The sequence below is a fragment of the Thalassophryne amazonica genome, chromosome 13, assembly GCF_902500255.1.
Source record: "Thalassophryne amazonica chromosome 13, fThaAma1.1, whole genome shotgun sequence".
Lineage (NCBI taxonomy): Eukaryota > Metazoa > Chordata > Actinopteri > Batrachoidiformes > Batrachoididae > Thalassophryne > Thalassophryne amazonica.
In genome coordinates, this window is record NC_047115.1 from 84,798,413 (window position 1) to 84,826,408 (window position 27,996).

Below are 27,996 nucleotides of genomic sequence, written 5' to 3' on the forward strand. Positions count from 1 at the left end.
TTCACAGACTCGGTTTGTCGCGGCCACCTGGGGGGTGTCGGCGGGGTCCTTGGGTCCGAACAGTTTCTGGCTCCGGACCGTTAGTGCTGCTGGGAGCACACCGCAATTCCACCACGCCAGACCGCGCACTCATTTGTTGTATTTTTCACATCACTGTTATGTAATTAAATTTTGTTATCCTTTGTACTGTGCTCTGCTTATTTTATACTGGGTCCTGTCAAACGCTGGTCGGTTCTCCGGGCTGCGTCCGACACATAACAAAAAGCCCAAAATTACAGTGACAATCATGCCAATGATGAGTGTATATAAACTGTAGTGCAGTGAATTAAATTATCCATTAAGAGTTAGCAGTGTACATTTTGACCAATCACAAGATGCCATAGTTTGGGACTTTGCTGGGCGGGTTGGTGTCTAATTCCAGTTGTTATGCCCTGCAAGTTTAGGAGTGTTTAAATGTACTCCATAGATTTTGTTTGAAATGAATATATGAATGTGCCATTTTGTCAAATGTTTCAGTGTACTGTGAATTAACCCTGTGATGCCTGACCTAAGAAATGCATGTATCAAAAATCAGATGTATGGCATTTTAGGGTTAAGATGCAAATACAATGAGGCAAATAAGTATTTGATTCACTGTCAATTTTGCAAGTTTTCCCACCTACAAAGAATGGAGAGGTATGTAATTTTTATCGTAGGTACACTTCAACTGAGATACTGTGGGAGGTGCTGTGGGGGGATGGCATGAGGGGGTCCCTTCTCAGGGCCATCCAATCTCTGTACTCACAAAGCGAGAGCTGTGTTCAGGTGCTAGCCAGTAAGTCGGATTCGTTTCCGGTGGGGGTTGGCCTCCACCAGGGCTCACCAGTCCTGTTAGTGATATTCATGGACAGGATATCGAGGCGTGGGGGAGTCTTCAGTTTGGTGGGCTCATCACTGCTTTTTGCAGATGATGTGGTCTTGCTGGCTTCATCGGCCTGTGACCTCCAACACTCACTGGATCGGTTCACAGCTAAGTGTGAAGCAGTGTGGATGAGGATCAACACCTCTAAATCTGAGGCCATGGTTCTCATCAGGAAACTGATGTATTGCCTACTCTGGGTAGGGAATGCGGTCTTACCACAACTTGTTCACAAGTCTTGTTCACAAGTGAGGGGACAATGGACCGTGAGATTGGCCGGAGAATCAGCGCAGCAGGGGCAGTATTGCATTCACTCTACCGTACTGTTGTGACGAAAAGGGCCAATTCAATTCAATTTAATATCAATTTATTTCATTTATATGGCGGAAAATCTCAACAAAGTTGCCTGAAGGCGCTTCACACAAGTAAGGTCTAACCTTACCAGTCCCTAGAGCAAGCACACAGGCGACAGTGGTAAGGAAAAACTCCCTCTGATGATTTGAGGAAGAAACCTCAAGCAGACCAGACTCAAAGGGGTGACCCTCTGCTTAGGCCATGCTACCTAAGCAGAGGGTGTGTTCGTCTGCTACTGATATTTGAGAAGTGAAATTAAGTTTCTAGGATTTACAAAAAGTGTGCAATAATTCTTTAAACAAAGTTGGGCAGGTGCATAAATTTGGGCACCCTTCAATCAATCAATCAATCAATCAATTTTTTTATATAGCGCCAAATCACAACAAACAGTTGCCCCAAGGCGCTTTATATTGTAAGGCAAGGCCATACAATAATTATGTAAAACCCCAACGGTCAAAACGACCCCCTGTGAGCAAGCACTTGGCTACAGTGGGAAGGAAAAACTCCCTTTTAACAGGAAGAAACCTCCAGCAGAACCAGGCTCAGGGAGGGGCAGTCTTCTGCTGGGACTGGTTGGGGCTGAGGGAGAGAACCAGGAAAAAGACATGCTGTGGAGGGGAGCAGAGATCGATCACTAATGATTAAATGCAGAGTGGTGCATACAGAGCAAAAAGAGAAAGAAACAGTGCATCATGGGAACCCTCCAGCAGTCTACGTCTATAGCAGCATAACTAAGGGATGGTTCAGGGTCACCTGATCCAGCCCTAACTATAAGCTTTAGCAAAAAGGAAAGTTTTAAGCCTAATCTTAAAAGTAGAGAGGGTTTCTGTCTCCCTGATCTGAATTGGGAGCTGGTTCCACAGGAGAGGAGCCTGAAAGCTGAAGGCTCTGCCTCCCATTCTACTCTTACAAACCCTAGGAACTACAAGTAAGCCTGCAGTCTGAGAGCGAAGCGCTCTATTGGGGTGATATGGTACTACGAGGTCCCTAAGATAAGATCAATCAATCAATCAACTTTTTTCTTGTATAACGCCAAATCACAACAAACAGTTGCCCCAAGGCGCTCCACATTGCAAGGCAAGGCCATACAATAATTATGAAACACAGTCTACGTCTAAAGCAACATAACCAAGGGATGGTCCAGGGTCACCCGATCCAGCCCTAACTATAAGCCTTAGCGAAAAGGAAAGTTTTAAGCCTAATCTTAAAAGTAGAGAGGGTATCTGTCTCCCTGATCTGAATTGGGAGCTGGTTCCACAGGAGAGGAGCCTGAAAGCTGAAGGCTCTGCCTCCCATTCTACTCTTACAAACCCTAGGAACTACAAGTAAGCCCGCAGTCTGAGAGCGAAGCGCTCTAATGGGGTAATATGGTACTACGAGGTCCCTAAGATAAGATGGGACCTGATTATTCAAAACCTTATAAGTAAGAAGAAGAATTTTAAATTCTATTCTAGAATTAACAGGAAGCCAATGAAAGGCCAATATGGGTGAGATATGCTCTCTCCTTCTAGTCCCCGTCAGTACTCTAGCTGCAGCATTTTGAATTAACTGAAGGCTTTTTAGGGAACTTTTAGGACAACCTGATAATAATGAATTACAATAGTCCAGCCTAGAGGAAATAAATGCATGAATTAATTTTTCAGCATCACTCTGAGACAAGACCTTTCTGATTTTAGAGATATTGCGTAAATGCAAAAAAGCAGTCCTACATATTTGTTTAATATGCGCTTTGAATGACATATCCTGATCAAAAATGACTCCAAGATTTCTCACAGTATTACTAGAGGTCAGGGTAATGCCATCCAGAGTAAGGATCTGGTTAGACACCATGTTTCTAAGATTTGTGGGGCCAAGTACAATAACTTCAGTTTTATCTGAGTTTAAAAGCAGGAAATTAGAGGTCATCCATGTCTTTATGTCTGTAAGACAATCCTGCAGTTTAGCTAATTGGTGTGTGTCCTCTGGCTTCATGGATAGATAAAGCTGGGTATCATCTGCGTAACAATGAAAATTTAAGCAATACCGTCTAATAATACTGCCTAAGGGAAGCATGTATAAAGTGAATAAAATTGGTCCTAGCACAGAACCTTGTGGAACTCCATAATTAACCTTAGTCTGTGAAGAAGATTCCCCATTTACATGAACAAATTGTAATCTATTAGACAAATATGATTCAAACCACCGCAGCGCAGTGCCTTTAATACCTATGGCATGCTCTAATCTCTGTAATAAAATTTTATGGTCAACAGTATCAAAAGCAGCACTGAGGTCTAACAGAACAAGCACAGAGATGAGTCCACTGTCCGAGGCCATAAGAAGATCATTTGTAACCTTCACTAATGCTGTTTCTGTACTATGATGAATTCTAAAACCTGACTGAAACTCTTCAAATAGACCATTCCTCTGCAGATGATCAGTTAGCTGTTTTACAACTACCCTTTCAAGAATTTTTGAGAGAAAAGGAAGGTTGGAGATTGGCCTATAATTAGCTAAGATAGCTGGGTCAAGTGATGGCTTTTTAAGTAATGGTTTAATTACTGCCACCTTAAAAGCCTGTGGTACATAGCCAACTAACAAAGATAGATTGATCATATTTAAGATCGAAGCATTAAATAATGGTAGGGCTTCCTTGAGCAGCCTGGTAGGAATGGGGTCTAATAAACATGTTGATGGTTTGGATGAAGTAACTAATGAAAATAACTCAGACAGAACAATTGGAGAGAAAGAGTCTAACCAAATACCGGCATCACTGAAAGCAGCCAAAGATAACGATACGTCTTTGGGATGGTTATGAGTAATTTTTTCTCTAATAGTTAAAATTTTGTTAGCAAAGAAAGTCATGAAGTCATTACTAGTTAAAGTTAATGGAATACTCAGCTCAATAGAGCTCTGACTCTTTGTCAGCCTGGCCTGGATCTTCTAAATTAGTGAGACGCCATTTCCTCTCCAGCTTACGGGTTATCTGCTTTAAGCTACGAGTTTGTGAGTTATACCACGGAGTCAGGCACTTCTGATTTAAAGCTCTCTTTTTTAGAGGAGCTACAGCATCCAAAGTTGTCTTCAATGAGGATGTAAAACTATTGACGAGATACTCTATCTCACTTACAGAGTTTAGGTAGCTACTCTGCACTGTGTTGGTATATGGCATTAGAGAACATAAAGAAGGAATCATATCCTTAAACCTAGTTACAGCGCTTTCTGAAAGACTTCTAGTGTAATGAAACTTATTCCCCACTGCTGGGTAGTCCATCAGAGTAAATGTAAATGTTATTAAGAAATGATCAGACAGAAGGGAGTTTTCAGGGAATACTGTTAAGTCTTCTATTTCCATACCATAAGTCAGAACAAGATCTAAGATATGATTAAAGTGGTGGGTGGACTCATTTACTTTTTGAGCAAAGCCAATAGAGTCTAATAATAGATTAAATGCACCCTTGTCATTTTATTGATTTGAATACATTTAGCACTAATTACTGGAACACAAAATTGGTTTGGTAAGTTCAGTGACCCTTGACCTCCTTACACAGGTGAATCCAATAATGAGAAATGATATTTAAGGTGGCCATTTGCAAATGTTTCCCCACTTTGCATCTCTTCTTATGAGTGGCAACATGGGAGCCTCTAAACAACTCTTAAATGACCTGAAAACAAAGATTGTTCAACATCATGGTTTAGGGGAAGGATACAAAAAGCTATCTCAGAGATTTCAGCTGTCAGTTTCCACTGTGAGGAACATAGTGAGGAAATGGAAGACCACAGGCACAGTACAAGTTAAGGCCCAAAGTGGCAGGCCAAGAAAAATCTCAGATAAGCTGAAGCGAAGGATGGTGAGAACAGTTATAGTTAATCCACAGACTTGCTCCAAAGACCTACAACATGATCTTGCTGCAGATAGTGTCTCTGTGCATCGTTCAACTATACAGTGCACTTTGCACAAGGAGATGCTGGATGAGAGAGTAATGTAGAGGAAGCCTTTTCTGCGTATACGCCACAAACAGATTCACTTCAGGCATGCTAAAGCACATCTGGACAAGCCAGCTTCATTTTGGAATAAGGTGCTGTGGACTTATGAAACTAAAATGGAGTAATTTGGACATAACAAGGGGTGGAATGCATGGCTGAAAAAGAACACAGCATTCCAAGAAAAACACTTGCTACCTACAGTAAAATTTCATCATTCATTTCATTCCATCATGCTGTGAGGCTTGCGGCCAGTACAGGTACTGAGAATCATCTTGTTAAAGTTGAGGGTCACATGGATTCCAGTCAATATCATCAGATTCTTGAGAACAATGTTCATGAATCAGTGACAAAGTTGAAGTTGCACTGGGGCTGGATCTTTCAATCAATCAATCAATCAATTTTTTTATATAGCGCCAAATCACAACAAACAGTTGCTCCAAGGCGCTTTCAACAAGACAACGACCCTAAACACTGCTCAAAAATCGACTAAGGCATTCATGCAGAGGAACAAGTACAGTGTTCTGGAATGACCATCTCAGTCCCCAGACCTCAATGTTATTGAAAATCTGTGGTGTGATTTTAAGTGGGCTGTCCATGCTCAGAAACCAACAAACCTGGGATGTTTTGTAAAGAAGAATGGTCCAAAATACCTTCAACCAGAATCCAGACTCTGATTGGAAGCTATAGGAAGCGTTTTGAGGCTGTTATTTCTGCAAAAGGAGGATCTACTAAATATTGATGTATTTTTTTTCTGTTGGGGTGCCCAAATTTATGCACCTGCCTAATTTTGTTTAAAGAATTATTGCACACTTTCTTTAAATCCTATGCACTTTATTTCACTTCTCAAATATCAGTGTTTATCTGCTATATCTCTCAACACCTGGGAGACGTTGCGTTGATGATTTATTCCAGACATGGGGCCAAATACAAAAGTATTTGTATTTGAAAATACTTAAATACATTTTTTGGAGTATTTGTATTTTCTGATTTTGAATTCAAAGTATTTGTATTTATATTTGTATTTCAAATACATTGCCGATCCCAAGTATTTCCAAATACTTTTCCAAATACTTTTTCAAATACATTTCAAACTTGGGAATCTCTGTGACACCGTGTTGAGACACACCAGATATGACATTTTATTATTGTTTTGTGATATGGTGGATACAAAAGGATGCAATATTGATGGAAACAGAATATATATTGTGATAGTTTGATTCTTGCCTGTGATATTATAATAGTGAATTTGTGATAAAACATTCAATCCTTTACTTATCAATAATAGTTTTTTGGTCATGCTATTTTCACAATAAATTGTCACCGGTTTATCAGTTTTTGTGTTGATTTGTTGTTTATAGTTCATAGAAAGTATTTGTATTTGAAATACTCAAAATATAAAGTATTTGTATTTGAAAAAGTACAAAGTATTTGTATTTGTATTTGGAATTCAAAAATCTAAAGTATTTGTATTTAAATACAATACAAAGTATTTGATCCCATATTTGATTTATTCATATTTGGTTTAATAGTAGGAGGGTTGGTACTTATTGGCTTATGTGCTGCCCTGACCTACCGGAAAACTGGCAAGACGGCTGCCGCCAAAATCATGACCCCTCACTTGTCCGTCATGATTAATGAGTTGGGCAAGGCGATGCATTCTCAGACTGTGTTAACCCTTGAACTCAGATGCAAATTGGATAACATCTCGGAGCAAATGCACACCTTGCAGGTGAAGGTGAAGATTTCAGAGGTTGGGGAATTTTCATAATTTGGGATCTGGTTTGTTCATGTGAAGCTGAAAAAGTGTTTTTCACTGCTCAACCACAAACACGGCAGGCTTATCAGCCTTTGAAGGACAAAATGCCCCATTGTTTTCCTTCAGAAGAATCTCTACTGGCTGCCTCCTTATCTCTCTAACTCCAGTACAAGGACAGTAACTGACTCACACATGGACAAAGACAATTCAGATCAGGGAGACAGACACCCTCTCTACTTTTAAGATTAGGCTTAAAACTTTCCTTTTTGCTAAAGCTTATAGTTAGGGCTGGATCAGGTGACCCTGAACCATCCCTTAGTTATGCTGCTATAGACGTAGACTGCTGGGGGGTTCCCATGATGCACTGTTTCTTTCTCTTTTTGCTCTGTATGCACCACTCTGCATTTAATCATTAGTGATCGATCTCTGCTCCCCTCCACAGCATGTCTTTTTCCTGGTTCTCTCCCTCAGCCCCAACCAGTCCCAGCAGAAGACTGCCCCTCCCTGAGCCTGGTTCTGCTGGAGGTTTCTTCCTGTTAAAAGGGAGTTTTTCCTTCCCACTGTAGCCAAGTGCTTGCTCACAGGGGGTCGTTTTGACCGTTGGGGTTTTACATAATTATTGTATGGCCTTGCCTTGTTTGTTGTGATTTGGCGCTATATAAAAAAAATGATTGATTGATTGATTGAAGCATGCTCCACTTCCCCCCCACCTCCCTTCCTGCCCCCATCACACACCCCATCCCGGCTACCGCTCAAGCCACTCCTTCTCCCCTCAGGGGCTGCGCAGTTTTAGCTGCGGCAGGTCCCCGTTCCCCCCAAGCTGATTGCAGCGCGACTCTTGTTGCAGTGGCTACCACACACTCACAGCCTCAATTCGGAAAACAGACTGTTTCCAGTTTAGTGCACATAAACAATGCCAAATGTATATGTGTTGTCTTAATTCTGATGTGTGCCATTATTATGGTAAACAAGTAATAATTGTAGATTAATTGCTGTATCTTGTCTGTGGCAATTTGAGTGTGGACGTAATCTCGTTGTTGTTGTACTTGTAATGACAATGGCAATAAATCTTATCCATCTATCTATATAAAAATTCAATAAGGTATGTCTTCTATAATACATTCCAGTTCTTCCAAATTCCAAATATGATATCTTTAACTGAAATTGCTGATCCAACCAACCAATGATTTCTAAAGGAAAATCATGGAAATTATCAGTGGTGCCCAAACGTTTACATACAACTGTAAGTATTTGATACAATGGAAAAACAGAACTTAATATTTGGTACAGAAACCATCCATCCATCCATCCATTTTCTTCTGCTTTATCTGGAGTCGGGTTGCAGTGGCAGCAGAATCAATCCAATCCAATCATGAGAAAGGGTATTTAAGGTGGCCATTTGCAAATGTCATGAGAAAGGGTATTTAAGGTGGCCATTTGCAAATGTTTCCCCTCTTTGCATCTCTTTTAATGAGTGGCAACATGGGAGCCTCTAAACAACTCTCAAATGATGTGAAAACAAAGATTGTTCAACATCATGGGGGGAAGGATACAAAAAGCTGTCTCAGAGATTTCAGCTGTCAGTTTCCACTGTGAGGAACATAGTGAGGAAATGGAAAACCACAGGCATAGTACTAGTTAAGGCCCGAAGTGGCAGGTCAAGAAAAACCTCAGATAAACTTAAGCGAAGGATGGTGAGAACAGTCGTAGTCAACCCACAGACCTGCTCCAAAGACCTACAACATGATCTTCCTGCAGATAGTGTCTCTGTGCATCGTTCAACTATTCAGAGCCCTTTGCACAAAGAGATGCTGTTGGGATTTGCCCATTAGTGCCCTTTGAGTGTTTACTTGCAATGGATTTGTGTGCTGTTCTCATGTCCTGTTTTAGTTTTCTGTTACACTCCCTCACTGGGTTGAGTTTAGTCTAGTTTTGGTTATGTACTTCATTCTGGTTGTCGTTTAGTTCTCAGTGTGATTTCTGTTATTTGCTTTTTTTCTTATTTTCTCAGTTTTCTGCAGTTACCTTAAGTGCACCTTTGCTTTTCAGTGTGATTTCTGTTAATTTCTTGTTTTTTATTTTCACACTGTTTTCTGTAGTTACCTTATGTGCACCTTTGCTCCCGGCTTTGCTTTTCTGTATTATCTTCTACTCACCTGCAGATTCTGTTTAATTCTGATCACCTTTTATTAGTTGTCACATGACCTTTGACCCCACCACACGCCATCCTCCATTTTGTTCAGTCAACTCCTCCTGTGCACTTGCTCCTCTTCCTTCCCCTGATTCAACACACCTGTTCCTTCATCAGTTTGGTTATTTAACCAGTTCCTTGTTTGTCAGTCATTGCTGGTCCATTGTGTAGGTCTCCCGTGTAAACTCCTCATCCAGGTTCTTGTATATTCTTCTGTGTAAGTATTGTTTCTTGTGATTTGCTCAGTTTTTGATATTTTGGCAATTCTGGCCCTGCTTTTTGGCTTTCCTTTGCAGCCTCTGTTGTGTTTTTGCTGCACTGTATGTATGGGATATTTTGGGACTGTTAAATACCTTTGCACCTTTTTTGGGAACTATGTCACAATAAATCCCCGTGGTTGATAAAATCCGTTGTGTCCACACTGCCTGCATTTTTGGGTTGCAATTGAACTCTGCAATCAAACCATAACAGATGCTGTAATGCAGAGGAAGCCTTTTCTGCGTACATGCCACAAACAGAGTCATTATAGGAAGTATTTAGAGGCTGTTATGTCTGCAAAAGGAGGATCTACTAAATACTGATGTATTTTTTTCTGTTGTCGTGCCCAAATTTATGCACCTGCCTAATTTTGTTTAAAGAATTACTGCACACTTTCTGTAAATCCTATGAACTTCATTTCACTTCTCAAATATCACTGTGTTTGTCTGCTATATGATTTATTTAACTGAAATTACTGATCCAAACAACCAATGATTTATAAAAGAAAATCATGGAAGTCATCAGGAGTGCCAAAATCTTTACATACAACAGTTCCATACTGCAGGGGAGTTTCGCTTACCATTTTTTCTTCTTGTACAGGGGGATTCCTGAGGAAGAAACAAAGAGGAGCAAATACAATATCCACAATCCCAATAATGGTCATCAGCCAATGGAAGCCTATGCCCTCAGCTATGGGCCCTCCGATAGACGGACCTACAACACAACAAATCACAGTTTAATTTGTTTGGCAGGAAGTCAGATAATATTTCAAGCAGGGTAACAAGAAGTATCCAGTAGGAGAAGTGCAAAAATCCTATGAAGCACATTTACAGTAGTGTTCAGAATAATAGTAGTGCTATGTGACTAAAAAGATTAATCCAGGTTTTGAGTATATTTCTTATTGTTACATGGGAAACAAGGTACCAGTAGATTCAGTAGATTCTCACAAATCCAACAAGACCAAGCATTCATGATATGCACACTCTTAAGGCTATGAAATTGGGCTATTAGTGAAAAAAGTAGAAAAGGGGGTGTTCACAATAATAGTAGTGTGGCATTCAGTCAGTGAGTTCGTCAATTTTGTGGAACAAACAAGTGTGAATCAGGTGTCCGCTATTTAAGGATGAAGCAAGCACCTGTTGAACATGCTTTTCTCTTTGAAAGCCTGAGGAAAATGGGACGTTCAAGACATTGTTCAGAGGAACAGTGTAGTTTGATTAAAAAGTTGATTGGAGAGGGGGAAACTTATACGCAGGTGCAAAAAAATTATAGGCTGTTCATCTACAATGATCTCCAATGCTTTAAAATGGACAAAAAAAAAAAAAAAAACAGATGTGTGGAAGAAAATGGAAAACAACCATCAAAATGGATAGAAGAATAACCAGAATGGCAAAGGCTCACCCATTGATCAGCTCCAGGATGATCAAAGACAGTCTGAAGTTACCTGTAAGTGCTGTGACAGTTAGAAGACGCCTGTGTGAAACTAATTTATTTGCAAAAATCCTCCACAAAGTCCCTCTGTTAAATAAGACGTGCAGAAGAGGTTACAATTTGCCAAAGAACACATCAACTGGCCTAAAGAGAAATGGAGGAATATTTTGTGGACTGATGAGAGTAAAATTGTTCTTTTTGGGTCCAAGGGCTGCAGACAGTTTGTGAGATGACCCCCAAACTCTGAATTCAAGCCACAGTTCACAGTGAAGACAGTGAAGCATGGTGGTGCAAGCATCATGATATGGACATGTTTCTCCTACTATGGTGTTGGGCCTATATATTGCATACCAGGTATCGTGGATCAGTTTGGATATGTCAAAATACTTGAAGAGGTCATGTTGCCTTATGCTGAAGAGGACATGCCTTTGAAATGGGTGTTTCAACAAGACAATGACCCCAAGCACACTAGTAAACGAGCAAAATATTGGTTCCAAACCAACAAAATTAATGCCTTGCAGATGTGAAGAAATCATGAAAAACTGTGGTTATACAACTAAATACTAGTTTAGTGATTCACAGGATTACTAATTTTACTAATAGCCCAATTTCATAGCCTTATGAGTGTGCATATCATGAATGCTTTGTCTTGTTGGATTTGTGAGAATCTACTGAATCTACTGGTACCTTGTTTCCCATGTAACCATAAGAAATATACTCAAAACCTGGATTAATCTTTTTAGTCACATAGCACTACTATTATTCTGAACACTATTGTATAATAATGGACATGTCCAACACCACTTTGCATGTGAACACAAAGGCCCAGCATGCAAAGCGGGTGTTGTTAGTCTCTTGAATAGTCATGGGTGTGTTAAAACAAGCTGATTAGTTCACTTGGGTGTCTGGTCACACACCTGAAGACACTAATCAGCTTGTGATAGAGCAGATAAGAGATGCAAAATGTGTGGGTTAGTCTATGCTTTCGGACCAGGATCCCATTTCATAAAGCGGTATAATCTTGTTCAGTCAACTAAATTCAATTAGTTGACTAATCTTTTGACGTTAGTCACTGCACAAAGCAGTCTGCTAAAGTTACACGTTAGCCAACTAGAGTTTTTAGCTTGCTACAGAGGAGGCTAATCTCATTTTAGTTGACAAAACTTCAGTGTCTTACCTAAAAACAAAATAGCACCTATCATGTACAACCAATTGATGGAGCAGAAAGGATGGTGAGCCTTGTGGTGGGAGCGGGTGTTCCTGGGCCGGAATAATCCATTGGAGATGTTTATGGATGCCGAGGTTCAACAGCGATACTGCTTCTGTCCGCCTACAATCCTCTTCATTGTGGACACGATAGCTCCAGCCATCAATCACCACATGAGGAGAGACAACGCCCTTCTCTGGTGTGTTAGACTCGTCCATGGTTGTAGCAGATGACCAACCCGGGAGTAAACAAAACTCTTGCACATTGGAGGCGATTCTTGCCACCGGCACTCATGATGCCGCTTACGCCTATGAAAATTGTTGACTAACGTTAGATGGCTAATCTACAAGTTTATCCGTCTGTGTGAAATGGAGATTAGACAGCTAATGTTGGTTGACTAACCTTAGCCGACTAAGTAACTTCAATAGACTAAAAGATTAGACTGCTGTATGAAACCGGGCCCTGGGTTGAGAAGCACTGGGTTAACCTCCCACCTTGTGCATTTTACAGAAAAATACATAGTCGGTTTTGATACCCACCATCCACTACAATATAAGGACCAGGCTAAGGATACAATGCCACAGGACCAAAAAGATTCCTTCCCATCTCCACACTATTTCCTAAATTGTTGTAAAAGTTGAACTTTGTGTCATCTGTCCAAAGGCTGTTCTTCTAGAATTACACAGGCCTTTGGAATTTGTTTTTTTGTTTTGTACAAGCCATTTTTGTTTTGGAGGCTCACATCTTGTGGTTAACCCTTTGTATTAAGACATTGTGTGTGTGTCTTTGTGTGTGATACAAACATGCCTCAGTTATGGAGGGCATCTTGTGATGGTTTTGTATCTATTGCATGCTTACCTAAAGCAAATCCCATGCAGAAAGCCACATCAGCAATGGCATACACACTTCCATATACTGACACGTGTCTAAGGTCGACCAGGTAACCCATTATAGGCATCATAGAAGAATCCACCATGCCTAGAACAACCCATATACAGTAACACATTTCTTACACATTCAGTATCAAATGCACCAGAGTTCTTTCTTTAGCACAGTAATAAGTGTGGACTTACCAATGGCAAACCCAACACCAAAGTTTGGAATGATGAGACCATAGATGTCTCTGGCAAATGGAACCTATCACAGAGGCAAACATTAAACAATGAGCTATTTTCATCATTACATTATCACACATTACTATGTGTGCCATAGCAGATGATTTTAGCTCAACAGAAATATATGTAAACACATTTGCACTTTAAGGTGAACTGGCTTCTTTTAACATAAAATATGTAGTTATGTGTATATATGTAGTATATGTAGTAGTTATGACTGTTACGTGTACCTGTCCTTGGCAATGGACCCCAATGCAGAGAACCACAATGGAAGGAAAGTAAAAACTATTTATTGTCCACAAAAATCTCAGATATATACGAGGTCTATTAGAAAAGTATCCGACCTTTGGCCGGGGAAAAAAAACTGGCTTACCTGGAGGGTTGGAAACCTAATAACCCTCGAAGTACACTCCTTGGGACTCCACACACTTCTCCCAGCGGTGTCGCCACTGTTGGAAGCATTCCAAAAACGCCTCTTTCAGGAGGGCGCGCAGCTCTGCTGTCGTTGCAGCCATGATGTGCTCCCTCGTCTCAAAACGCGTTCCTTTTAATGGTCTTTTAATTTTTGGGAACAGCCAGAAGTCGCAAGGGGTGATGTCAGGAGAGTATGGAGGCTGTGGAACCACAGGAGTTTGGTTTTTAGACAAATAAGTCCGAATCAAGTTGGAGGAATGAGCTGGAGCATTGTCGTGGTGGAGGCGCCAATTTCCTGTGGCCCACAACTTCGGTCTCTTGCGCCGTACAGCATCACGGAGGTGACGGAGGACATCCCTGTAATACTCCTTCATTACTGTTTGACCCTGTGGTGCGTACTCGTGGTGTGCCACACCGCAGGAGTAAAAAAAAAAACAGTCAGCATTACCTTCACGTTGCTGCGCACTTGGCGCGCCTTCTTCGGTCGTGGCGACGTGGAATGCTTCCACTGTGACGACTGGAATTTTGTTTCCGGGTCGTATCCGTACACCCAGGACTCATCGCCGGTGATAATAGTGTCCATAAAGCTGGGATCACTTTGTGTGGAGTCCAGCATGTCCTGTGAGACTTCCACACGGAGGTGCTTTTGCTCCGCCGTCAGCAACCTCGGCACGAACTTCACACCCACTCGCTTCATGCCCAAATCTTCTCTAACAATGGAATGTGCCGAAAAAGTACTGATGTCCACTTCGTCCGCAATTTCTTGGATGGTCACTCGACGGTCCCGCATCACCATAGCGTTCACTTTGGAAATGATCTCGTCATTTCGGCACGTCGATGGTCGGCCGGAGCGCGGTGCGCTCTCCACCGTTACGCGTCCGTCTTTAAACTGGTTGTACCACTCCTTAATCTGTGTGGTGCTCATAGCTTCATCCCCGAAAGCCGTCTTTATCTTTCAAATGGTTTTCCGCTTGGCTGTCGCCAAGTTTCTGGCAAAATTTGATGCAATAGCGCTGCTCCAATCGTTCCGCCATTTTCCTTGCAAGAAAAATCTGCCGAGCGCACAGGACCACTCCCCACACAAAGGCTGCTCACAGGCGAATGATGCAGCCGACAGGCGGGACAAAACTCACGCATGTGCACTAAGGTTCAAGGTTGGCTGATGCAATCTCATGTGACTCAGATCCATAAAGTTTTTTAAAAAAATAAAAAGATCGTTTTTTTTTTCTAATAGACCTCGTACAGTTGGCAACAGATTTGGTCTTAGCTAGGTACAAGGGTGACCAGTCCAGCAGGTAAAAGAGTCTTACTAAGGGAGATAGCAAAAGGTTATCCAAAACAAGCAAAATGTCAGTTAGGGTTCTCGTATCAAGCAATCCATCCAAAATGCCAAAAACCTAGAACACAGGATGGCAGCAAAGATTTGTAACAGGAAGGTAAAACACAGAAAACAGGTAGAGACCAGGACAAATCTATATGACCTGGCATTGTGGGAACAACCTAACACTGGACCTAACAATCAAACATGGAAGTATAGAAAGATGTAAAACTGAAAGGGTGGGAACAGAAAGTTAAGAAGGATAACATGGAAAACATGATCATGCAGAGAGAAATGCCAGAGACAAAATAATACAGACAATAACACTAAAAACAGAATAACATGGAGATCAACCCCAAACACCAACTATAACATGGATGCATGTGAGCTTCAGAACCTCCTCGATCTAATGGTAATTATATAATCCATACTTTTGTTAGATGGTCCTGCAATACACCGTGATAAATCACTGAGTGTTTGTTGATGGTCTCTTATTGTCCCATTGATAATCACTGATAATCTCGCCACTTACTGTCATGCTACAACAACTTCACAGACTTCAGTAAGTCAGAACCACTGACCTCCCTCAGCCACAAAAGCCATGTTTATGCTGTGACTCCCAGCAGTGAGTGCTCCAGGAAACTACACATTAGGAAGCAGGCCACCACACCTGGAAGGAAAACACCACTCATGGCCGTCCACCACTGTGGTATCAGCATCACGTGTTTGGAGTTCATCACATGCCAAGATTACTGCTAATTCTGTTGTTCGATTTCAATTTATTTTCATTTATATTGCAGCAAATCACAACAGAGTTGCCTCAAGGCGCTTCACACAAGCAAGGTCTAACCTTACTAACCCCCAGAGCAGCAGTGATAAGGAAAAACTCCCTCTGAGGAAGAAACCTCAAGCTGACCAGACTCAAAGGGGTGACCCCTGCTTGGGCCATGCTGCAGACACAAATTACAGAACAATTCACCAAACGAATATACAAGAAATGCGGTTGGTGCATAGGACAGGAGGGTTTTCAGCACAAATACCACACCCATCTCTGGATGGAGCTGCACCTTAAACAGAGAGAAAAAAACACAATCAGGCATCAGAAAGACAAGGAATACAGTATAATTTGCCAGCATTAAACAAGAAAAACAGGCAATAAGCTTCTCTAAAAACCCAGAATTTAGGTAAAGTTGAGGCTGCGGCACACTCCGTTTCCTAATAAAATTAATTAAAAGAGTAAAAAGCACACAACTACACTATACCAGTATACTAGCCATGCAAAAGGGAAAATAAGTGCGTCTTAAGTCTGGACTTGAAAGTCTCCACAGAATCTGACTGTTCTATTGACACGGGAAGATCATTCCAAAGAACAGGGATACGTTATTCGAAAGCTCTATGACCTGCAGACTTCTTATTCACCCTAAGGACACAAAGTAGTCCTGCACCCTGAGAACGCAAAGCCCGGGCTGGTATGTAAGGTTTAATTAGGTCAGCTTGGTAGGGAGGTGCCAGTCCATGAACAATTTTATAGACTAGTAGCAGAACTTTAAAATTTGATCTCACTGGGACAGGAAGCCAGTGAAGGGATGCCAAAATGGGTGTAATGTGGTCAAACCTTCTGCTTCCTGTCAAAAGTCTGGCTGCAGCATTTTGAACCAACTGGTTCACCACCTAATGCTGGACTGCGGTAAACCAGAAAATAGAACATTGCAAGTAGTCCAATCTAGAAGAGATAAATGCAAAGATCAGGGTCTCAGCATCAGGCATAGACAGGATGGGATGAATCTTCGCTATATTTCGCAGGTGGAAGAAAGCAGTCCTAGTAATATTTCTAATGTGGAGGTCAAAGGACAATGTAAAATACAAAATTACCCCAAGGTTCCTCACTTTGTCAGTGTGATATATGATACATGACCCTAGGCTAAGCGTTACCTGGTCAAATTGATGCTGATATCTCACTGGACCAAGAACCATCATTTCAGTCTTATCAGAGTTTAAAAGTAGGAAAATGGTAGACATCCAAGTTCTCACAGATGCAAGGCAATCTTCTAAGGATTTTATGTGAATGAGATTACCAGCAGTTATCGGCATGTATAACTGAGTATCATCAGCATAGCAGTGAAAGGTAATCCCAAAATGCCGCAATATGTGCCCAAGGGGTGCTATACAAAGGGAGAAAAGTAGGGGGCCTAAGACAGACCCCTGTGGAACCCCAAATTTCATGTCACTAAGGTTAGAGGTCGTGGTACTGTACAAAACACAGTGAGAACGACTGGTCAAGTATAACGTCAACCATGCAAGGGCACTCCCACTAATCCCAAAGTGATTTTCTAGCCTATCAAGAAGAATATGATGACCCACAGTATCAAATGCAGCACTGACATCTAACAGCACCAGAAGCGTAGTGGTGTCCGAATCCATTGCAAGCAGAAGGTAATTCACCACTTTCGTGAGAGCCATCTATGTGGAATGATATTTTCTAAAAGCAGACTGCAGTGGCTTAAAGAGATTATTCTCAGTAAGATAGTCTACGAGCTGCCGTGACACCACTTTTTCCAGAATTTTAGAGCAAAATGATAGATTTGATATCAGCTGATAGTTTTTCAATATAGTAGGGTCAAGATTAGGTTTCTTAAGTAATGGTTTAATCACTGCAGATTTGAAACATTTAGGAACAGATCCAGAAGTTAAAGAAAGATTAATCATTTCCAGCACAGTCGGCCCAAGAGTAGACCACAGGTCCTTAAGCAGTTTTGTTGGTATAGGATCAAATAAAAAGATTGTGCTTTTTGTTGACATTATGGGTTTCATCAGCATGCCTAGAGAGATACTGTCAAATTCTATAAATCTAGGTAATACCTCAGTAATGGCGCCCACCTCAATAGCAGAATGTAGTGGCTGGGTTAAGGCATGCTGGGATATGTTTAACCTAATGTCTTCTATTTTCTTCTCAAAGTAATCCAGGAAATCTTGTGCTGTAAAAGGAGAAGAAACTACAGGTGGTTGTCCACAAATAAGTGTTGCCACCGTGTCGAACAAGAACTTTGAGTTATGCTTGTTTTTGTTAAACACATTCGCTCAAGACAAGTAGTTGTCTTTAGTTCTCCATGAGCTGAGGTTGATTATAGGCAGAATGGTGGCTTAGTGGTTAGCACTGTTGCCTCACAGCAAGAAGGTAACAGGTTTTATTCCCACCTGTGGCCTTTCTGTGTGGAGTTTGCATGTTCTCCCTGTGGGTTTCCTCCGGGTGCTCCAGTTTCTTCCCACATTTAAAAACATCCAGGTTAGGTGAATTGGAAACTTTATAATTGTTTAGGTCTCCTTTGCAAAAGAGGTCTCGATCTCAGTGGGATCAACCTGGTTAAAATAAAATGTCATTTTACATCACCATGAGTTTACTAACTCTTATCCAGATGTAGTGTTATTAGTCAAGAAGGAACAAATGTTTTATTACAGCAATATGGGGTGTTGAAAAAGGATTTTATTTTGCTTGGAAACAAACTTAACCCTCTGGAGTCTTGGGTATTTTTGGGTGTTTTTGACTACTTTTGGTTTTACCTTTAGAATTTACCTTAAAAACTGTTTACTTTACCTTGTTTGGTCATATTTTTTTTCAGCACAACCTCACTTGTGTGACTTCAGTTTTTCTTTCATTCTGACATACTGCATTAAAACAGTGGTCCTAAATTCACCCCAAAACCTACAATTTGAATCAGAAAAAGTTTTTTTTTTTTACTGTGAAAACCAGAAATATGTTTAACAAAACAAACCACTTTTATAACATAGAATGCAAATATAAATTGTAAATTTCAAAAATATATGTTGTCTCAAAAAATGTACCGAAAAGTACTCTGAAATATGAATACCAGGAAATGGTTTTACTGGGAAATAATGGTGTTTTTTCTCATTTCAGGAACCTTAAAGTTTGTTCTGCACAGTGGTGGGCACAGCTAACCAAAAACCTAGCTTCAATAACCTCTAATCAGCTAAGTGAAAAGTTATCTTTTATAACGCTAAATTGCCAAAAAAGTTATCGGAAGCTACAGCTAACCGCTAACCCATAACTTTCAGTATTGCCTCCGGTACACTCAGCTACTAACAAGCCGATTTTGAGTTTAAACACCGCCAACGCTTCTGATAGAATCAAAGGCGACCACAAACCCAAATGCAGCCAATGAGTCAGAGCTTCTGTCTTTGTGCGCCCTGCCCACTGCTGTGGGGAAGTGTCATTCACCTTGGTAGCATACAGCAGTCCAGCCGTGAGGCAGACGTCTTGAAAAGGAAAGCAGGTTTGACTTATGGTTTTGATTTATAAATCAAATTAATCAGGATAGAATAACTACATTAATGTCAATTCTTAAAATGTACAAAGTGAAAATATGACACATATCTATTAATTTTAAAATAATGCACTAATTCTGAAGATTTGATCATTAACACACAGGTGCCCAAAGGGATTATGGCTAAACTTACCCCCACTCATACTGATTGGTTGACTAATTCATTCTATGTAAAAATAATCACAAGTGCTTCTCCATTATTTGATTATTGAACGTGTGTGTGTTGGTGTTTACAAATAAATGTGCTTTTATGAAATATGTAATTTTTTTTCATTTGTAAAAAAAAGGCATTTGCAAAACTGTAAAAGTTGTTAAGTTGTGATTCAGGTCAACAACAGCGTGATATAACTGGGCGCCAGTAACATGGCAGTGTTCTATGCATTTTGACTCCAGTTATATCACACGGTTGTTGATCTGAATCACAACTTAAACTTGTTGGTCTGTTTCTTAGGAAACTTCAGATGAGGAGGTTACATTGATCATGTGGTGTAAAAGATAAAGGGTTAAAACATCAAAAAGGAAAGACTGAACTAAAGACTGTGCATTGGGGAGAAAACCTGCATGCTTCAGTCACATGGTCATGCAGAAAATGTCTGACAATATTGATTGGTTTTGCTGTCAAAATACTTTTGGGTAAATTTTTTTGAGACACCCTATATATATGTAAAAAATGTAGCATAAACAAAGTTATATGCAACAATTCACATTAAAATGCAGGAAATGCTTCAGGCATTTTTTGTGGCTATTTACATGCAATAATATGCCACACAAATTATATTTGTGCCACTCAGAAAAACAATTCCTGTCCAATGCACATCAGAAGCTCCCAAAATTTGAACAGATATTCCACCTCAATATCCGTGTGTATTTTTCCCTAATTCCATGTTTTTGTAGCATTTTTTATTGGTGTCGGTACAGACTGCCCTGACTGTGAGAGTGACAAAACAAACAAACAAAAAAAAACAACAACAAACAAACAAAAAAACATAGATGTTGTGTGCTGCCTTGGTCTCTGCTGGTTCCTGCCTTTTTTGCTCTCTCTATCTCTGTCCCCAAGTGGTGTGCAGCAGAGCTGAGCAGCTGATCATCACACCTGCAGCTCATCTGAACACCTGCATTTAAACCCCGGTTCAGCACCTCCATCTTCGCTGGAAAATCAGTTGTCACAGCTTGGTAACTGGCCTCTCTCTGGCTTGAGTGATCATTCTGCATTCCTACGCAAATCCTTTTTGAGCTCTGTGCATTCCTGCGCCACCTAATTGAGCTCTGTGTTTGTGAGCGTATATGCTGGTTATTCTGTGAGTGTGTGTGGACGAACCACGGCAACTTGCTTTCTGCTCCTCCCGCTGTGGCACCATATCCTGTCAGCTCCGTGGGCTACCACCTGGCACCAGTCATCCATTCACCCATCATCAACCTGGTCAACGACCTCCTCCCCTCCCCTCCGGTTTGCCGCATTGGTCCAGACGCATTATTTTGACACCCCAAAATAAATAAAATAACTACACCACACACTAACTACATGCTAAAACACTCCACCACACATACTAAAAATACACTTCAAGCACAGCAAACACAACTTTCAAAACTGATTGCTTTCTACTTTTCGCTCTGCACAAAACCACAATTTTCTTTGCTCAGCAACCAAATTACGTGGATTGGGGATTATTGTTTATTAGGTTAATATTTTACACCAGTGATAAATAAGAATTTCTGTATTTTTTTTAATCGTTTGCTGTCTCAGACAGAGACACACACACACCCACATGGGGTCTGTGGGTTGTCACCAAACACATGTGGGGTTGGTGATTGTGACTGGTTAGCTCCTGAGTTTTTCCACCAATGGTGAACACCCCTTTCTCCTGCTGCAGTTGAGGGAGTCGTATTTTTTCAAGCCCTCTCTCCCTTCCATAGAATGAGGAAATGAATTTTTTTTGCTGTGGGTGTCTGCCAAATACGCAGCAAATATGACCATATTGTCCAGGAAAAAATGTCACGTAAATTATTCGTCATAATTCAAGTTATACTTGGCCTGTTAACAAAATTTTAAAAGGGGTGTGCAGGTTGAATTCCACACATTCAACACACATTCAAACAGAGACTCAAAATGGAGTAGATTCTGTGCTATGTCCTCTTATAAGGGTGATTCTTTAACTACGGGCACTACTGGCCTTGTAAATGTAATTTCCACCACACCATTGCCTTACAATATAAAGCGCCTTGGGGCAACTGTTTGTTGTGATTTGGCGCTATATACATGTGCTCTGATGTCACTGTTTATCTTCATAGAAACTACCCAAACAATCTTTCATACAAACTGTTTAAAGGGACATTACAGTGTTGTGGTGGAAATTACGGCAATAGTGTGGGACAACTACATTTTGTTTAAACATATCACAACAGTTGTATGACACTGAATACCCCAATTATGTTTTGATTATTTTACTGATATTTTATTCAGAGATATTTTAAAACATTAGAAAAAATGTTTTTTTACCATTCATTTTTATCGTTGAGCAAAAGTTTGGGTGTGGGACAAGCACAAAACGGCAATATTTGCATATAATGATGCTGAAAAAAGGTGAAAAAGTCATCATAGACTACGAGAACAAATTTCTTAAAACACTTTCATTGTAAAGATAACTATAAAAGTGTGAAATTTCCCCTTTTTTCTGTTTTTCATACAATATGATCAAAGGACATAATAAGTGCCCGTAGTCTAAGAATCACCCATAAATAGGTAATGTGGCTTGACGCGGAGGTGTGTCAATCGATGCCAGAGGGTAAAACACACGGGAAACTACATTCATTGAAATGAGGAATGGAATGCTTTAGCTTTCACGTCTCATATCAATGCGCACACTGCATGGTGTAGTTTTTCCATGTCTTTTTTGGGAGGAATGTGAGGGCTTCTTTTGTTGTGGTTTGTCCCTTGTCTGTGTCTTATGTTCTTATCTGTTAGTTGTTACTGCGGTCTGTCCCCTGCCCATGTCTTATCTGTTAATTGTGGTATTTTCATGTTTTGCACACCTTAAGCCTGGGTCCCACCGAATAATGAAGGATGAATGATGAGCCATGCAGCATGTTTTCTTTGCTGCGAGAGGGTTTCTTCAACTATCATGGGAGAATGGTGGCTCTGAGTGGCTGTTAGAGGCATTATCTTCAGTTAACAAGACTCCTCTCTGAGTGTGGCACTAATTTCAAGATGTTCAAAATTTAGCAACAACAGCATGGGGCAGTTTGTGTACGAGTTACAACTTAGAGTCATGTGCGTGGTGCTTACGAGGCTGCTAAAAGCCCATTATCCGTGCAGGTACACAAGACCTGAGAGGCTATTTTTGGAGTGGCTGCCCTGTTGCGCACACAATTCCACCTGCTCTGTGCGCTGGATGCTGTATATAAAATAATTATTTTGTAGCGGATTAATCATTTTCTGCCAAACCTTAGATGCTGAAAAGACCTCTAAACGCTCTGGAATCACAGAGGACTGTTTCATCTGGGCACTTTTTTTCCCTCTCTTTCCTGCTCCATGTGGAATGTGTTTTGAACAGCTTAAGGTAACCATTTTTAGTGTTTTTATAGCTTAATAAAACAGTTCGTAGCTGTAAAAGTATGTCTATAGTTGATTTAATATCTTGTTAATGGATCACATGAGCTCCGCTGTGGGTGCACACTGTGCAATGATGCAGTGACTCGTCACACTCCAAAGGAGTATTTAGGCAGAATGCCAGCTCACAAAAGAGTGATTTTTCAGTAAATAATGGACAAACACAAAGTTAAAATTTGGACAACTGTGTAAAAGTGGCTGTGTGTTTAAAGTTTGGGAAGAAATAACTCCAGTGAAGCCGCTAAAAGCAGTGCAGAGCTGTGCAGCAACACAGAAGGAGAGCGCACAAAGTTAAAAGTTGTATCACAGGGACTTGCAAGCTGCGGAAGAAATAAAGAATTTGTTTTTTTGAAAGTGATCCACGTGAGTTGTGGCAGCAGGTGTATATAATTAAAGCGGCCACCTCATTGTGTATGCAGATGGCAGCGCATGCGCAAAAGAGGGATTGTGCAGAAATAAACAAACAAACACAAAGTTGAAAGTGAGATCACGGTGTGAAAATTAATGTGTTTAAAGCCAGGGAAAAAATAAAGCCAGCAAGCCATGGATGGAAAAGAAGCCAGTGAGAAGGAGCACAAAGGTGGCTCTCCAGGAATGTAGAACAGCAGTGTGTGTGCAAAAGAGCAATTTTGCAGAAATAAACAGACTAACACAAAGTTAAAAGTGGGATCACGGTGTGTGTATTTAAAGCCGCAGAAGAAATAAAGCCAGCGACCGCGGAGCCAGGGAGGAGCACAGAGGCAGCTGTGCAGGAACCCTTGGTTTGGTTCTAGCTGGTCTGGTGCATTACAGGTGGACACCAGCCTGGTGCACAGCGCACAACCGCAGGACTGTACTGGATTATCTATTTTTGGACTGCATTTAAAAAAATGTGACATCTTTAAATGCTGCTGTGAATTGAAAACCCACACTTTAAAGGGACCAGGCGTGGGTGGGCTGGAGGTTTGGACCAAACCCATGCCTAAACGTGCGCCAACATTGCGTTGTCATGGTGCTATCATGGCACTACGTGGCTTAGCGTAGCTGATGCGAGCCATTTGATGCTCTAATGACAGGTCAGTCATGGCTCACTAGAGGCTGCTACATGGCACATGCGGGGTACAGAGAGGCACATAGAGGCACCTTAGTAACAGATACGTGATAGATGAAAACGTGGATCGTTCTTCAAATAATCCATGACACCCATGTGTGGCTCATTATTCATGGCTTATTATTTGGTAGGATCCAGGCTTTAGCCATTCTTGAGTTCCACTTTAATTTTCAGTGATTTCTCCTTGGTTTTGTACTTTGTGGTTCCCCTTTAGTTTGGTAATTATTTATGGTGTGTTTTAGGTTCTGCTCGCCCCAGAGCTCTCTGTGGTTTGTTTCACTTTGTCTCCATCGGTCGCTGTGTGCTTGTGTGTGTTTCTAGGCGTGTCCTTGTTACCTGTTCTCCCTCACAGCTGTTTCACATTCCCCATCACATGACCTGCTGCTGTCTACTTGTCTCTGCTTCACTATTCAAGTTTGTCACTGTGTGGCTCTTAGTTGCTGGGTTTTTGTGATTCATAGCATTCCTTTCTGGTTTTGTTAATACTGCATTTGTTCATGTCTGCTCGCCCTGGTGTTTCTGTCAACTCCCCTCCTGTGTTCCTGTTTGTTTGGACTGCTCATTAGCTTTGAACTCATCATCTGGTGAATAAACAATTTACTTTTTCCTACATCTTTCTGGTCCATGTCTGCATTTTTCAGTTCAATCCTGCCATAAAACACAACAGAAAAACCCAGCACCTAAAATGAACCCAGCAGACAGCTGCTCTGATATCTCTGAACTCAAGAACATTTTCTCTCAGTTAATTGCATTTTTTAATAGTTATCATTCTGTCTACCAACCTGGTAAGAATTTTCATTGCCTAGATGATGTCTGGAACTTAATTAAAACCAATCCATGGGTCAGTGACTGCTTTTAAGAATGGGAAGATTTGGACAGAAGGCGATGCTGCAGCTCCAGAGGGCATGGCTGGCTGCCTACCAGCCTGTGGCCCTCCAGATGATGTTGCTGTTCCGGAGGAGCTGCTTGGTGGCATGCCAAACAACATCTGTGCTCCTGAGGGCCACTGAGTGGCCTTTTAAATTACACTGCTGCTCCCGAGGGCTCGCCCAGCACCCCTTCAGATGAAGCTGCTGCTCCGAAGGGGTCACCTGGCTCTCCTCCAGATAACGTCTGTGCTCCTGACGGGCTGCCTGGTCACTCTCCAGATGAGGTCTCTGTTTCCGAGGGGCTGCATGGTCGCCCTCCAGAAAACGTCTGGTTTCCCGCAGAGCCATCCAGGTGTCCTCAAGAAGAGGTCTCTGTTCCTGAGGGACCGTCTGGTCACCCTGAAGAAGATGCTTGTGCTCCTCATGATCAACTCGACTCATGTACTGCCCAATCACACCCTGAATCCTAGCTGCATGCAGACCCTTGTGCCTCCTGGCAACCCAACTGCTAACCCCCTGAGTACTCACGTGTCTACTGACGACCCAACTGCTAGCCAACCTGACTACTCACATGCCTTGTCTGTTTATGTCTGCTTGCCCTGGTGTTGCTGCAAACTCCCCTCCTGTGTTCCTGTTTGTTTGGACTGTTTATAAGCTTTGAACTCATCATCATCTTGTAAATAAACCATTTACTTTTTCCTACACCTGTCTGGTCCATATCGGCATTTTTGGGTTCAATCTTGCCATAAAACTCAACATCACTTTTGTAATGATGGAATCATTGTCAATGTGGTGTACAGTCTCTGACATTTAATATTCTCAGTTCTGTATTTAGAAATGTACACTTAAACCAAAGTTACTGTTTGAAGACCTGAGTATGATAAATGGATTCCAGGTACTGCAGACATGGCTGAAACTGGCTCAGACTGTAGGTCACTACCAGTCCAACAGCTTGTTGCTTTCTGAAAGATTCAGAACTTAGCTGCTCTTCAGCCTATCTAGGGGCATAGGTGTCCAATGTCATGTCACTAGTACAAGACAGTTGATTCCTGTGAGGATGCCAGATGCTATGTATTTGATAATTGTATCAAACATCTTGCCTTTAGTTTTATTTACATTAAGTCGCTCTTCATCATTTTGATTGTTGATCAGTAATCAATCAATTCAATCAATTTTATTTATATAGCGCCAAATCACAACAAACAGTTGCCCCAAGGCGCTTTATATTGTAAGGCAAGGCCATATAATAATTACGTAAAAACCCCAACAGTCAAAACGACCCCCTGTGAGCAAGCACTTGGCGACAGTGGGAAGGAAAAACTTCCTTTTAACAGGAAGAAACCTCCAGCAGAACCAGGCTCAGGGAGGGGCAGTCTTCTGCTGGGACTGGTTGGGGCTGAGGGAGAGAACCAGGAAAAAGACATGCTGTGGAGGGGAGCAGAGATCAATCACTAATGATTAAATGCAGAGTGGTGCATACACAGCAAAAAGAGAAAGAAACACTCAGTGCATCATGGGAACCCCCCAGCAGTCTAAGTCTATAGCAGCATAACTAAGGGATGGTTCAGGATCACCTGATCCAGCCCTAACTATAAGCTTTAGCAAAAAGGAAAGTTTTAAGCCTAATCTTAAAAGTAGAGAGGGTGTCTGTCTCCCTGATCCGAATTGGGAGCTGGTTCCACAGGAGAGGAGCCTGAAAGCTGAAGGCTCTGCCTCCCATTCTACTCTTACAAACCCTAGGAACTACAAGTAAGCCTGCAGTCTGAGAGCGAAGCACTCTATTGGGGTGATATGGTACTATGAGGTCCCTAAGATAAGATGGGACCTGATTATTCAAAACCTTAAAAGTAAGAAGAAGAATTTTAAATTCTATTCTAGAATTAACAGGAAGCCAATGAAGAGAGGCCAGTATGGGTGAACTATGCTCTCTCCTTCTAGTCACTGTTAGTACTCTAGCTGCAGCATTTTGAATTAACTGAAGGCTTTTCAGGGAACTTTTAGGACAACCTGATAATAATGAATTACAATAGTCCAGCCTAGAGGAAATAAATGCATGAATTAGTTTTTCAGCATCACTCTGAGACAAGACCTTTCTAATTTTAGAGATATTGAGTAAATGCAAAAAAGCAGTCCTACATATTTGTTTAATATGCGCTTTGAATGACATATCCTGATCAAAAATAACTCCAAGATTTCTCACAGTATTACTAGAGGTCAGGGTAATGCCATCCAGAGTAAGGATCTGGTTAGACACCATGTTTCTAAGATTTGTGGGGCCAAGTACAATAACTTCAGTTTTATCTGAGTTTAAAAGCAGGAAATTAGAGGTCATCCATGTCTTATGTCTGTAAGACAATCCTGCAGTTTAGCTAATTGGTGTGTGTCCTCTGGCTTCATGGATAGATAAAGCTGGGTATCATCTGCGTAACAATGAAAATTTAAGCAATGCCGTCTAATAATACTGCCTAAGGGAAGCATGTATAAAGTGAATAAAATTGGTCCTAGCACAGAACCTTGTGGAACTCCATAATTAACCTTAGTCTGTGAAGAAGATTCCCCATTTACATGAACAAATTGTAATCTATTAGATAAATATGATTCAAACCACCGCAGCACAGTGCCTTTAATACCTATGGCATGCTCTAATCTCTGTAATAAAATTTTATGGTCAACAGTATCAAAAGCAGCACTGAGGTCTAACAGAACAAGCACAGAGATGAGTCCACTGTCTGAGGCCTTAAGAAGATCATTTGTAACCTTCACTAATGCTGTTTCTGTACTATGATGAATTCTAAAACCTGACTGAAACTCTTCAAATAGACCATTCCTCTGCAGATGATCAGTTAGCTGTTTTACAACTACCCTTTCAAGAATTTTTGAGAGAAAAGGAAGGTTGGAGATTGGTCTATAATTAGCTAAGATAGCTGGGTCAAGTGATGGCTTTTTAAGTAATGTTTAATTACTGCCACCTTAAAAGCCTGTGGTACATAGCCAACTAATAAAGATAGATTGATCATATTTAAGATCGAAGCATTAAATAATGGTAGGGCTTCCTTGAGCAGCCTGGTAGGAATGGGGTCTAATAGACATGTTGATGGTTTGGATGAAGTAACTAATGAAAATAACTCAGACAGAACAATCGGAGAGAAAGAGTCTAACCAAATACCGGCATCACTGAAAGCAGC

General features: G+C 41.1%; 1 protein-coding gene across 1 annotated transcript in view; it reads right to left on the minus strand.

Moving 5' to 3' along the window:
• slc18a2 (solute carrier family 18 member 2) overlaps nt 1–27,996 on the minus strand; it is a 204,763-nt gene that overhangs the window by 21,924 nt on the left and 154,843 nt on the right. The window contains exons 12-14 of the mRNA XM_034185176.1: nt 13,132–13,195; nt 12,917–13,036; nt 10,001–10,134 (exon numbers count right to left, since the gene is read on the minus strand). Of these exons, the coding sequence (XP_034041067.1) occupies nt 10,001–10,134; nt 12,917–13,036; nt 13,132–13,195 (318 nt within the window). The remainder of the gene's footprint in view (nt 1–10,000; nt 10,135–12,916; nt 13,037–13,131; nt 13,196–27,996) is intronic.